The sequence below is a fragment of the Suncus etruscus genome, chromosome 5, assembly GCF_024139225.1.
Source record: "Suncus etruscus isolate mSunEtr1 chromosome 5, mSunEtr1.pri.cur, whole genome shotgun sequence".
In the NCBI taxonomy this organism is placed as follows: domain Eukaryota; kingdom Metazoa; phylum Chordata; class Mammalia; order Eulipotyphla; family Soricidae; genus Suncus; species Suncus etruscus.
Window position 1 is genome coordinate 122,499,448 of NC_064852.1, and position 15,225 is coordinate 122,514,672.

General features: G+C 38.9%; 1 protein-coding gene across 1 annotated transcript in view; it reads left to right on the forward strand.

Annotated features, from left to right (window-relative positions):
* ANKRD44 (ankyrin repeat domain 44) overlaps nt 1-15,225 on the forward strand; it is a 342,805-nt gene that overhangs the window by 116,591 nt on the left and 210,989 nt on the right. Inside the window, exon 2 of the mRNA XM_049773177.1 lies at nt 11,868-11,951. Coding sequence (XP_049629134.1) covers nt 11,868-11,951 — 84 coding nt within the window. The remainder of the gene's footprint in view (nt 1-11,867; nt 11,952-15,225) is intronic.

Consider the following 15,225-nt stretch of genomic DNA (forward strand, 5'->3'; position numbering starts at 1 on the left):
ACAGAAGTATGACCCCAGTTGGTATCACTGTGTGAAAATTGCTATGTGAGTGTCCCTTTCTTGTTTTCTAAAATTCCCCATTTATATTATCAAATGTTTTTCAGTTTCTTAGATTCCTCTCTTCCTGCTGTCTTATCATTTCCCTTCAGTATGTGTGGCTGGATTGCCTTTGCCCAGGCCATTGGCTTTGTGAAGAAGATGCTTCCTGGAAGAGTACCTGGAAGGAATTTCTCACAGATTTGCAGTCCCTGTGACTTTCTCTTTTGCTCTGTGGACACCAGGGAACTTTCCACTCTTCTCAGGCAGAGAAAACTACCATGAGCTCTGGGGAGAGACTTGGTTGGTTGGACAAAAGCTTGCTGGTGTTTTGAACAAGTTCAAATTCTAAACAGATTTAAGACAAACTCCATTTGGTGCTTGTCTGAATCATGAACAATTTTGTAAAGAGGTTGGTCTCATATGTAGGTATGTTAATTCCCCCCTTCCCTCTGAGATATTAAGGAACTTCCACCTTCCTAATAAGTGGTTTTTATTTCTATACATTAATTTTGTTGCCATTGACTTAAAGGGCACTTGAATGGCTTTATTTAGCTTCTAATTTCTGAGATTTTTAAGAAGTATAATTATACCAAGAGGAAAATAGTACTGTAGTTTACATTATTTTTATCACATATTTTCTTTGGGAATATTATTATATTGTTGCATGTACTAAAATAAATTTATAAATCAGATAGCAATTAATACATTAATAGTCAAGTGTGCACAATATATCCTAAAACTGAGAACCTCTGCCTTGTACCTGGACAATAAGGTTTGCTATATGTTATTTTAAAATCCATCGTGTGGTCATATAAATTTTCCCCACAAAGATCACAGAGGGAATTTTTATTTTATTAGATAACCCCTGACAGTTGAAATCACATGATTTTTCACCTGTGAGGAGATAGAGTTTTACAAAGAGCATCACCCAAATGAAGAATGTAAACCTTGAGTAACAACATTCCAAGTTATTCTATAAGCCAACTTACAGAAATAGGTTGTTTTATTCTATTAAAATGACCCTGATTTGGGCCCGGAGAGATAGCACAGAGACGTTTGCCTTGCAAGCAGCCGATCCAGGACCAAAGGTGGTTGGTTCGAATCCCGGTGTCCCATATGTTCCCTCGTGCCTGCCAGGAGCTATTTCTGAGCAGACAGCCAGGAGTAACCCCTGAGCACTGCCGGATGTGGCCCAAAAAACAAAAAACAAAAAAAAAAAAGACCCTGATTTAATTTAATGCTGTGTATATTCACCTCTTGGGTCTGTTGTGCTCTGGCTTAAATTAACTCTCTTTAAAAGTTAACTCCAAACACTGTTTAATTAGCTAAAGTTGAGGTCTGATCTGGAGTCATTTGAAACTCGACAGTGAATAAAGATGTGGGTAGCTGGCAGCCGATCTCAGTACAGATATGGCATTTGGCAATGTCCGGGCTGCCTTGTTTTGCTTTGTTCTTCTCTTAATGGAGGTGGCCTATTTTTGAAATACTGTGATTTAAATTCCAAGATCAGGTGACAGGTCTGACAAAACAGAACTTATTTCTCTGGACATTCTCTGTGGGGAAAAATGGAAATGTTCCAGGAACTAAAGGAAGTAACCTTGATTTCACCTGGAAATATTAGTGTCTTGGGGGTAGGAGAATGGGCTATCTATGAAGAGTAAAGGAAAGCAGCCTAGTTGCTTAGGCAGATTTGCATCCAAGAATAGAGCAATATCAAAGCACTGAAAATAGTGTCTGTTGTTTCTACTATATTCCTGGAAGCAGCACTTAGGGAGCCTGAGAGAGATTGGATAATTCTTTCCTATGAAAGAACTTCAGTGCTTTAAGTTGCTGAAAGTATCTTTCGAGTTCATCCTCTCTCTCTTCCTATAATGCTGAATGGCTAGTACTGACGAAGAAAAATTTGCAAAAACTTGGTGGTGGGCACTGGACCAATAGTACAGGACAGGGCATTTGCCTTGCACATGGCCAATTGAGTTTGATCCCCAGTACTCCATGTTGTCCCCTGAACATTGCCAGGCATGAGCCCTGAATAGAGAACCAGAAATAAGCCCTGAGGATCACTGGGTTAAAAAAAAAAATCAGTAACATGGTTGTATTCTGCTCCAGTTCCTGCAGTTCTCATTTCTCACTAGGAGTAGGTCAAAGTACCTTAACATCTCATTCAATGTAATTTTTTTTTCCAAACTTATCTTCTACTATTCACCAACATGAAGGATTTGCTTCATAGTTTCATTCCTTAAGATCCAGTTTAACACCTGTCTTCTCCTTTCTTTGAATTCAAAACCACACTGATATTCTCCATGGGAATAGATTATAGCCTTTTGTTTTGATTTTTGAACAAGATTATTTTTATTGATTTGTGGGTTGAGGGGTCTAGGCCACACACTGGTGGTACTGAGGCAGTTTTCTGGCATTTTGCTTAAAAGTTGTCCATGGATGTGCTTTGGGGACTTTATCTGATGCTGGAGGCCAAACTGGGTTTGGTTATGAGCAAAAAAAATATTTTTCTGGGACTAGAGTGGTGGTGCAAGTGGTAGGGCTAAGATGGACCACAGTTCGATCCCCCAGCATCCCATATGGTCCACCAAGCCAGGAGCGGTTTCTGAGCTCATAGCCAGGACTAACCCCTGAGCACCACCGGGTGTACCCCCCCCCAAAAAAAACCAAAAAAAGAAAAGTATCTTTCTATCTCTGCTGTCTCTCTCATCCAAGCTAATCTTACTATTTTGTTGAGAGTAGCTATAGAAATAAACATATGTAGAGAATCACTGTGCTGTAGCTATGTAGATACGTAGAATGAATACATGTGGTGACTTCTATCCTTGATTAGTTATACAATTTAAATATATAAGAATATATATATATAATTTCTTTATGGGAAGCAATGGAATCATTAATTTTCTGGCTATAAATTATATATATTACATTTTCTATCTACTCTGTTCTTTTTTTTGGGGGGGGTCACACCTGGCAGCGTTCAGGGGTTACTCCTGGCTCTACACTCAGAAATGGCTCCTGGCAGGCTTGGGGGATTATAGGGGATGCCAGGATTCAAACCACGGTCCTTCTGCATGCAAGGCTAACACCCAACCTCCATGCTATCTCTCCGGCCCCTATCTGCTCTGTTCTAAACAAGACAAATAAGAGAAAGTATTGAACTTGAAGAAACAGGAAAATTCAATCATAATGCCAATTTTGCTACTAACATGTGAAAATTTTTGCCTACCTAACAGCTACTAGTAGGAATTAGTCTCCTTCATAATATCAAATATCAAAAAATACCTTAAAGTATGTTATAGTACATATTTATGTTAATCTGATGTAGTAAAATTATCATTTAGCATCTGGGGGCTTGAGTATGTAGCACACTTCAGTTAACCAGAGAGAGGATTAATTATTTAGGTGAGTAGCTATTAATTTGCCTTTATAGATTAGATCCCTGTGTACAGGCATTTGTTTGATAATCATTGAGTTTGTCCAATATGAAGCCACAGCATGCTAAATTGAATTTTTATTCCCCAATTCCAGGGCCAGAGAATGCAGCTGCTTTGCATTTAGGAAGCCCAGGTTCTCGCCTGTACATTGCATGGTCCCCTGAGCACTTCTAGAAATGACTCCCAAACACCATGCAGGGAAGAACCCCAGAGAACTACCGGTTATGACTGATTCTCTCCCAATGGGTACTTCCTCTGCTTCAGAGGTAGCATGGGTCAGGGAAGAGGAGAGCAGGCTCATATTCTAATTTACTTTATGTAATTAAAAATTCAGGTAATATGGTTACAATAGTGTTTTTGTTGCTTGTTTGCTTTAGGGTCACATCTGGTGGTACTTGGAGTTCTTAGCTCTGCCCTCAGGAATGGCTCCTAGCTGGCTTGGTGGTGGTGGGGGCATTGGCCCTCTACTACTGTTCTTAGGTCACATCTGCTCAGTCCTCTATTCCTCACTTATTTCCCCATTGGTTGTTGACAACTTTTGTTATCCAAGGCCAGGGGTTTCTCATTGTTCTGTGCTATTCCTGTGAAAGGACTTAATACCAGCTGAAGGCTACTCTAGATCAGAATAGAAATTCAAGGACACACACACACACACACACACACACACACACACACACACACACATACACACACAGAGTTCTATACATTGTTCTGTATTTTTAAAGGAACTTTCCTCATTTTTAATTTTTTTCCTGAGAAAAACCACACATTTGCCTCTGTATTGAAGATGCTGCCTATATTCTGTCATTTCTTTTCTTTTCTTTTTTTGGGGGGGGTTTGGGCCACACCCGGTGACGCTCAGGGGTTACTCCTGGCTATGTGCTCAGAAGTTGCTCCTGGTTTGGGGGACCATATGGGACCTCGGGGGATCGAAACGCGGCCGTCCTATGCTAGCACTGGCAAGGCAGACACCTTACCTCTAGCGCCACTGCACCAGCCCCTATTCTGTCATTTCTTTTTTGGGGGGGTTATTTTTTGTGCCACACCCATTTGATGCTCATGGGTTACTCCTTGCTAAGCACTCAGAAATCGCCCTGGCTTGAGGGAACCATATGGGACGCCGGGGGATCAAACTGCGGTCCTTCGTTGGCTAACACTTGCAAGGCAGACACCTTACCTCTAGCGCCACCTCACCGGCCCCTATTTCTTAATTGCATCTTATAAAATGACTATCACAAGCCCATTTAATAGATGACTTATTTATGATGAAGATTGAACCCCAACTATACTTGATACTTTAATCTTCCTAAAATGGAAGAAAAAAGAGAGGTCACAGGTCTGTCAATCAACTTTGCCTTTTGACTTCAGTGTAACCGATACTGTTGTCTCATCACTTCCTTTTGCCCAATCTTTTGTGGGTAACTAGTAGTAAAGTTAACATAGCTGTGTTTAATTTTTCCTGGGGTCATATATTCTCGGTTGAAGACGTTAGTGAGTTAAAGAGCAAAGAAAGTGCAGTGAAGGTTGGGAATGGCTCAAAATTGGTCTTTGAAGAACTCTCTCAGGCCCAGTTTTTTATATTTTGGAAAAGGTTATATAATAAATTAATTTATCAATTTTCTGAATAAATGTAGTCAACAGGACCATATGTTTAAGAATTAATAGTTACTATCCTAACAATGAGAATGAATGAGGGAAGTAGAAAGCCTGTCTAGAGTACAGGTGGGGGTGGGGTGAGGAGGAGGGAGATTTGGGACATTGGTGATGGGAATGTTGCACTGGTGAAGGGGGTGTTCTTTACATGATTGAAACCGAACCACAATCATGTTTGTAATCAAGGTGTTTAAGTAAAGATAGTAATTTTAAAAAAGAATTAATAGTTACCTATGGAGAAGGCTCTTTTTAAACCAAAACTTAAGAGTATGATTTTTCATGATTGGGAATCTTCTTGATACTAAGAGCATTATCTAAAGCAACATATTCAGACATGCCATTTTACAGCATTGAATTTTACAAGAACTCACTAGGTTTTATACAATTCTAATGGAAATAGATGCTGATTTTATGATCATCGTTATCTTTCGGTGATGTAGTGGACTTCTCCCCAAGCAAAGAGTGATCTATATTCAGGAAGCACTTAATGGTGTTATTTCAAGCAGATCACACAGCGGGACCCGTGCGAATAGAGCAGGCAAGTTTTGTCCATTAAATCTAGTGACTTGAATACATTTTTATTGGCCCTTTGTAAAAATGCAAGTGCTGCCTCGTACAAAATTCAGTTGTTACCTAATGACGTGTTTCAGCTTGTTCATATAAGTTGATGATTTCATATGGCCATATTATTGCTGCCTCAGCTATTAGCCATTAATGGCATGCCTCCATCTTGTTTTAATGACATATTGTATCCAGAATACTTAAGTACAGACAGATGTGCAGGAATATATTTTTTTCTTTTTTTGGCCTTCGATTGATTCTCAACACTCACTTCTGATTAGAATGCAAGATGTTTTCTTTTAGACTTGGAGCCTTTAATTACTCAATATAATCAGAAAATGATAAGCAGCACACCAGGGATTTAAAACAAAATGCTGGAGCATCTTTTTGGCGTCTTAACAGTGACAGCCTCCATCACTCTGCCTCTCTTCCAGAGTTGTTTTGGCAAGCGGTTCTTACAAAGGGAAAGTAAATTTTTTGTAAGTTATTTTAGCAAAAATCAAATTGGTGGTTTCAGCAGGTCTTTTTACTTTAGAGTCTGAGGAGTGCAGAGTTGGGGGCCATCAGAGATATGCCTCGTGGTACTTAGGAGGCCATTCAAGTGTTGGGAATTGAACTGGAACATTTTGAAAATGAAAGATGAGCTCAACACAGTATGGAATGGTGCTATAAAACTAGCTATGTTCTCCCCAGAGATCCCATCATTGGCTTCCTCTTCCTCCTCTTCCTCAGCCTCCTTTTTTCCCCCTCTTCCTCCTCTTCTTCCTCCTCTTCTTTTGTGATCAAAACCAGGGCTCCATAAGTGTGATGGATCCCTATATCCTTAGCCTGATAGCCTTAATTCTTATATTGATGGCCTACCCTACCTGATGCCAGTAGTGGCATATTTGGAAAGTGGAATTAAGGAAATAATAATATTTTTAGTTTTGGTATATACATAGCGTGCAATGCTTACTTATTATTAAGCCCTCCGTCAGCGCCCAAGTTCTCATCTATCTTGAATAAAGTGGATTCTCCAATTTGCCCCTTTTCATGGCACAATCTCAACATTTATTCTTATCTCCCAGGTAACAAATTACCATCTTGCTCCCCCTAGTGGAACTGTTCTTCACAAATTGAGGTTTTCTGTGCTAGGGGCACATAATTGATTTAGGGTCTTATCTTTGTAAGTATTTTCCCAGTTTATTTTTAAAGACTGATAATGATAGGTAGCAAGCTCTAAAAGATATATATCAACACATTGGGCAAGAGAAGATGGTATTTGGTAGTTGGTAATAATCCAAAATGACAAGCCCCTTCTGAAAATTGAATCCCACTTGTACCATTTCTTAGATTGTCCTCTTCCCTCCTGAATTTACATGAGGAAAATATCACAGAAAGTGAGAGTTATTTCTAGGTTATAAGGACTGAAACTGATAAGGAAATTACAGTAATTAATTAAGGGATGCGAAATTTCTTTAGGAAATGATAATCAATGGCTTCATAACATTGAAGTATCTTGTTTTTTTCTCTGACACTACTTTTTTTGTTTTTTTGCTTGTTTGTTTTCACTTTTGGGCTCTACCCATCAATGCTCAAGGCTTGATCCTGGCTCTGCACTTTATAATCACTACTGGTGGGTCTTGAGGGATTATATGGCAAGCCAGGAATTGAAACTCGATCAGCCATGTGCAAGGCCAGCACCCTACCTGCTGTAATATTGCTCTGGACCCAATATTTATTTTTCTTTTTAAATGCCACTATTTATTTTTCCAACTTTACCTTTGTTATGAATTTATGTCTGTTAACTTAGTGCCCTATTACACACAGAGCACTCCTGTTTAGTATAGAGTTGAAATGTGGCAGACTATCAAAAGAGATATTCATAGATGACAAGGTCATCAGACTTCTTTTTTCCTGGGGATAATCTCCTCAAGGTCAAGACCAATGTTGCACAAGTTATAGTGGTTGCCAAATTATGGAGAAGAGCAATGTTCTTGATTCTTAGGAGCAAGAATATTTTCATTAAAATATCCCCACCTTAAAATTAAGAATGTAATTTTGGGGATTTTTTTTTTTTAAGGATAAGTGTTTACCAGGGAAAATAAAATAGTGGATTTGGATTTAAATCCCAACAAAAGGGAATGCCAAAGTGATCTTTATACATGCTTTAATTAGGTTTGTGGAGCATAAAAGAAGCACCTGTGATGTTTAGGAAACATTCTTCTTGCTCAAGACCTAGTTAAGGAGAACCCTTCTGGGCATGTGAAAAATTATTTTTAAATTACTTTTTTAAAAAAATTACGTTATATAAACACCATGGTTACAAAAGTATTAATAATGTAGTTGGACTTTTTATTCACAGTTACAAAGTTGTTCATGATTGAGTTTTAGTCATATAACAGTGTAATGGAAATCTCATCCCCCACACCCCCACCTTCCATCCTGGAGTGATTGGGGAGATGCTGGTCTAGAATCCCACACAGCGAGTAATTCACACAAAGTTGAAGAGATAGGTTTCCTGAATGGTTCAGGAGATATTCCACCACAAACTATCTACCAGCAGGCAAAGATACTGGTAGGCAGACAGAGTAGCTTTGGAACCAAAACCACAAGCAGCTTCTCCCTGTGACCTGAAGTCTATTGGGAAGAGAAGGACCACCACTATGGGTGGAGAACAGGTAGGGGTAGGAGAAGGAGTAGAGGTACTTACAGTCTGTGAGTGACAAGCACAAGCAAAGAAGAATTATTCTGAATGGAGTGAAAACTGGTTACTCCAACATACCAGTGCATATGTCTGACACCAATGTCCCAGTTTCTCCTCTGCTCACCCCTCTGCCTGTCTCTGGGGCAGACATCTCTCTCTCTCCCTCTCTCTCTCTCTCTCTCTCTCTCTCTCTCTCTCTCTCTCTCTCTCTTACTCTTTCTCTCTTCCTTTTTTTTTTTTTTGTTTTGTTTTTGGGCCACACCCAACCATGCTCAGGGGTTACTCCTGGGCCATATGGGATGCTGGAAATCAAATCCACATCCATCCTGGATCAGACTGTGCAAGGCAAATGCCCTACCACTGTGCTATCTCTTTGGCCCCTCTCTCTTCCTTTTTTCACTTTTAGACACTGGTTTACAATATTGTTGCTGAAGGGGTATCATGCCTATCACTTTATCTCCTTTTAGCACCTAGATCTTGTCCAGAATGATCATTTCCAACTATCATTGTCATAACGGTCCCTTCTCTGCCCTCACTGCACTTCCCGACTCGTAGCAAGCTTCCTACCATGGACTGATCTTCCTGGCCCTTGTCTCTATTATCTCTGCATATTATTACCATACTATCTTTTTTTTAATATCCTACAAATAAGTGCAATTATCCTATGTCTACCCCTCAGGGAATGTGAAATTTGTATATGAATCAAGGTTTGTATTAAGGCATATTTACAGAAGTATAGATCCAGGTGGAGTAGGATTCTGAGTAAATGTAGGCCAGATCATTATGGGTATATGTGTGCATATATGGGACCACCGCCCTGGAAACATTACAGTAGCTCAGATACTTTCTGATATATGCTGGAAATTCTGGAAAGTATTGTATAGGCATTTTCAGTCCCAGAGAGGTGTGAGCAAGCATGTACATCTCTCTTTGCTCAATTTTCTATGCAATAATAATACCCATTAGAACTGACTCTGGGTCCTGGCCTTTGGGGTGTTTGGGAAACTCTCCCCTTGCTATACCTACTTGGAGGACCATCCTGGGATCTTTGTAAGGCAGCCCAGTTAGAATAACAGGCTTTGAGTACATTCCAGCCCTTGGTAGGAATGCTTGTCTGTCTTGAGATGTCTGAGGACTGAATTCAGCTGACTTCTTGCACGAATTCCTTAGACTCATGAGTGGTGAATGGTTTTGCATACCTTAAAGTTACTCGTGGTGCAGTCATGACCGAGGGAGATTTGTTCTTCTAAATCTTAACTTTTGAACTATTGATTGATCACCATCAACACTAAAATCATGTTAGACTCTGTTTCTGCTTGCCAGTTGATGACTGTTGGGTTTGACACATAAGCATCTGGTCACAAACACAAAAGAGAGAATTATGAAACATTAGAAACAAGTTCTAAATGTTTTTGTTAGAATTTTAACTGTGTGTCCAACTCTATGGGAGGAATGTGATGTTTGCTGCAGGACAGATGACTCAGAGGCTTGGATAGCGGGTGAAGGTTCTTTTTGTCTTCAGGTAGAAAAGTCGGTTGACACCAAAGAGCAGAAACCTATATACTTTCTAAGACTTCTCTCCTATTCCTCAATTGTTGAATTTGAGAAACTGTCTTTGAGTTAGGACTTTGTCAAGGAGAAGTGAGAGAGGATTTTGGGAGTGGGGGTTAGGTAGGCCACATCTTGTGGTGCTCTAAGTTGTCTAACCAATGGTATTCCAGGGATCCAATGATTGATGGATATGAGACTGATGTCTATGTGTCAGGCACAGAAAGTCTGTACTCATCCTTTAGAACTATCTCTGAGTATTTTGAATATGTATGATTGTGTCTGTGTGTAGACACATGCATATATGTATTTTCTAAAATCTTTATGGCAGAGGGAAAACTGAGGATGGATTACCAAAGTATTAGAAATATTTATCTGAAAGTTGACTTCTAAAAAAACTAGTATTTCCTTCGGAATTTGAAAATATTCTACTGTCTATACTTTTTCTGGTCTTTTTAAATAACAACAATGCCAAAGGCAATATGAAGGATAAGAAAAAAAACAAAAATTTACAGGGAAAATGAGGACTTGATGTCTCTAAGTAGATGGTATAGGAAAAGGTCAAGACATATAATATTAATGAGCTTACTTTACTTTAGGCTAATGTTTGCCAGTTATAAGATAAAGAGAGCATTTGTGGAGAAAACAAAATAAAACAAGACAAAACAAAACCCAAAACCTAGATTCACAGGGATATAAATGAGAATTTCCAGGGAAGGGATCTGGGAATATTGTTTTAACAAACATCTCAGGTGATTCTTATGACCAGACAAGTTTGGGCAATTGTCATCATCTAGTTGTCTTCTAGAAATAATATATTTCAAAAGCGAATGAGTGAGTGTGTGTGATTCCAAAGTATTTTTTCTTATTTATTTATTTTTAATTGTTTTTCGGATTTTGGGCCACACCCGGTGGTGCTCAGGGGTTACTCCTGATTCTGCACTCAAATATTGCTCCTGGCAGGCACGGGAGACCCTATGGGATGTCGGGATTGAAACCACCATTCGTCCTGGATCAGCTGCGTGCAAGGCAATACCCTACCATTGTTCTATCTCTCCGGCCCCTGATTCCAGAGTTTTTCATGTTTGGAAAAATATTGTCAAATATTCCATATTGTCATTTTATTTCTTAGTGAAAACATCTGTTATTTGTATAGGATTGTATACTTCAAAAGGATTAATTATATAATTTGTTCCTAGCAACAACTATCCTATAAGATAGAACATGGAGGGGAGCTCCCTGGAGTTTCCTTCCTGATACTATGTGGTTACCTGAGCACCAATGGGAGTAGACCCTTCTCTAAATATTGGAAAAAATATGGGCCATTTTCTAAATATAAGGAAGAAAAAGTATTCAAAAGCCAGAAACATGACCATTAATGTTCTCTAGGCTCTTGCGATGGAATTGTTTGAAGATTCCAGGGATAGTGTCTATGAGTGGTAGGAAATGACAGGGCATGAGATACAAAATCACAGAGCAGATATTTCCCTGAATGGAGATTTTAAGGGTCTTTAAAGAATGACATTACTATGGTTGATTTTTATAGCCTCAGTTTAGGTGTAATCATCACAATTTTCAAATTGTAATCTAGTTATCTTGTTAAGAAAATATTTCCTCCACTGGACTTCAAATGAGGGAGAGTCTGAGCCATATTTATCAAGGTCAAGTCATTTTTTTTTCTGGGTTGGTAACCACACCCAGCTGTACTCAGGGTTTATTCACGACTCTATATTCAGGGGTCACTCCTGGAGGGGCTCCGTTATTCATCAATGGTGCCAGGGATCACAAGACAAGTGTCTTAACCCCTGTTTTATCTCTGTACCATTATTTACCAATTGATCATTGTTAAACAATTGGGAAACAAGTTTTTTAGCTATTGTGATCTGAATGTAAGCTAAGGATTCAGTTCTAATTTTAATGAAAAAATTCTACTGTCTTTACAGCCACCGCTGGTCCAAGCCATCTTCAGTGGTGATCCGGAGGAGATTCGGATGCTCATTCACAAAACCGAAGATGTTAATGCCCTGGTAAGAAATACCATATTTTATTTGCTCAGGCCTTTACATATGGGCTTTGCATCTTTTCTCTCCTGTGGCCTCTTTGGCATCTAATTGAAGGTTTGACCTACTTCTTAGAATACTGTTTTTAAATCCACATAGTGAAATATGCAGATTTTGAAAAGAAAGAAATTGTATTGAAAAGTTATCAAAATATTAACATTGAAATGTGGGATAAAGTAATATGTATTCTCTTCTATTAATCATATGCTTAAACAGCAAGATTCAGCAAAATATCTAATTAGCAATGGCCACATTTCACAATAGAATGATTGGAGTCATCAGTGTTTTATATTATTTGCTAACTCTCTAATGCAGTATGAACATACTGTGATTTCTGCTTGTGACCCAGTTACTCTTGACAGTCCTGAATTTGATGCCTGCATTCATGAAGGAAGGAAACATAAACTAGCTATTGTAAGTCAGGGAAAATAAAATCATAATGATTTCCTTGTCCAAGATCATGAACCTCTTGGATCCACATTCTCAGCAAGAGTTGACAAAACTATGATGTACAACTTGGTTCTCTTATAAACTATCAGTGAAGGATAGTTTTTTATTTATAAATGGATGACCCAAAAAAGAGCTCTTGTGACATGTAGGAATAATGTGAAATATTCATTTTGATATCTATACTGAATTCAGAGTTTATAAGCAGAGTTCAGAAGTAGCAAGAGTGTGTGAATCAAAAACACACAAACTCTACTGTTTTTGTCTATGAAAGGAAATTGCTCTTCTCTGCCAAGTTACAAGTTGCATGAACTTGGTATTTGTAAATAAATGGGGTATCTTACTCTCTGAAACAGAGCATGTATGAGCATGTGGAAAATACATATTTTTCTATGAAAAGATGTTATACCAAATTATTTTTTAAATTAAATTTCTTTATTTTAAACACTGGTTTACAAAATTGCTCCAATCCCACCGCTAGTGTTGCAACTTCTCTGAAGCCTGCCCCTTGGCAGATATGAATAATTTACTTAATATTGCTTGGTAAAGCTAAACTGCACCAAATTCTTAAATGTGTCTTTAGTCCTCAAAAGAATAAGAAGCACTTGATCTGGAAGATCTTTAAAGCAATCAACCTGCAAAGAAGGAAGGTAAAGGAGTAGTAGTCAATAATTTACCCTTTTAATAGTCTTCAAGACCTGGACCAAACAGGCAATTATATGCTGAACATGCTGCTAATTCTGTTAATGCAACTCAATTACCTAAATGCTCCGGTCCATCAGGGAGAGAAAGTCTTTGAAGTGTCTCAGGTTAAGCAGAAACAACAGCAAGACTGAGACTCATGTGCTTATAGAAGAGAAATTTTGCTGTGGGGAGATGATTTCTATTGAGGCAGGATTTGCAGCCCATAGGCTAAATGCTTGATATAGGGGTGGTTCCTGTTCTATGGCTTAGTAGACTGGTATGACTTTCTTTATAAAAAACAAAACAAATCAAAACAAACAAACAAACAAACAAAAGCCATTGGCAGCTACTCTTTAGCTGGCACTCAAAACAGTGGGTGATGTGGATTTGTGGAAGGTAAGCACAGATGAGGTCAGAGCCAGACTACCGGAGAAGGAAACTGGGCGCTAGTCCAGGATCTCAGGGGCATGTCCTATACTCTGGAGTGGAGACAAGGCCAACTCCCCAGGATTTTGATATTCCCCCAAATTAACCAGCTTAGTTGTGTCTGTTTCCCAAGTCCGGGCAAGCCCAAAGCAAGGATAATTTCTTTAGCTGGTGATCATGAGCAAACAACTTTTATTCAGTTTTAGTACATAATATCTTCAAGAAAGATTTTATTGACCTCTAAATGGCTTTTATTTTTAGGGAAGTGACAGTTGTTGTCTGATAAAGGTTAGGAGAGTTACTAAATTCTCTAGTTAGATTTTTACTATAAAGCATAAACTCTTGAATGTATAATGGCTCATAGAGGGTTAGTTCTCTTATGAACATAGTATAGGGGGCTCCTTTCTAGGTAGGATTCCAACTATCAGCATGGAGTCCCCCCCCACCTTTTTTTTGTGTGTGTTTTTTGGCTACACTCGGTAGTGTTCAGGGCTTACTTCTGGCTCTGCTCTCAGGGATCATTCCTCATGGAGTTTGGGGACCATATGATATCCTAGGACTGGAACCTTGGTAGGATACATGTAAGGAAGCAGTCTACCCACTGTGATCTCTCTCCAGCCCCCTATTAACATGTGGACTTTAAGGTGATCCTTGCTAATTGTCTCCAGTTCACCAACTTTGGGGAAATAGAATTTTACAGGACAGTTTGGAAATGGCATAATCACTTCTAATCATATATTGATTAGCTCTCTGTTACAAGACACATCTAATACCAAAGTAGGATGGGAAATTAGTGTTGTTATACCCTAAATCTAGGAGAAAATTGTGAGTGATCTTGACCATACCAAATGTTGGACTTTATAGAATTCTAGAAAATGGGATGATGTGCTTGTTTGTGCAGAATCTTATTCATTCAACAATTATATCCTGAGTTCATATCCGGTGCATGGTGCTATGTAGGAAGAAATAGCTGAGAAGCCAGTGAAAAAGAAATGATCCTTCTATGCATGTTTAAAATGGAAAATCCAGAGTACTAGGCATGGACTTGGGTTAACCTCAAAGGGTTGGTAAAGTGATATGTAAATGATACATAATGAAAACTACTGTGGAATTTGTTTGGTACTTGTGAACTGTGGGTTGTGTAGCAATAAGGAAGAGTGAAGTAAAGGAAAAAGCCACTGAATGAGTTAACTGAAGGAAGGTTGCTGTTCTTCAGGCTGGTTCTGACTCCTGAGGGTCACAGTTCATTTCCTCCATTTACACCTCATCTCTTTCTTTGGCCTTTTCTCTTCCTCAGATAAACATAGTGAAAATCATTTGACTCCTCTATTTGATTATTAGTTATAGTGGAGACATTGAGCTGCCTTCTTTATGTCTTGCTTCACTTTTGCTGATCCTTCTTAGGACTCTGTCATATTGACTCTGTTGCTGGGGGGGGGGGGTGGAAGTGCAAGGGATGAGGTAGTTTGGGGATGATATATTTGTTAACAAAGGGCAGGGAGAGATGAAAACAAATAAGGATTAGAAATCTAAGTCCAAAGATTCTTTTCAGGAGGTAAGAGGCTGCTAATCAGTACAGTCAAATGTCAAGGAGTGAAACAAATAGTGGAAGAGCCTTTCAAGAGTGGGGCACCCTTGTTTTTGTTCTTTCTGGAGCCATATGTATACTTTTAATAGGCAGACA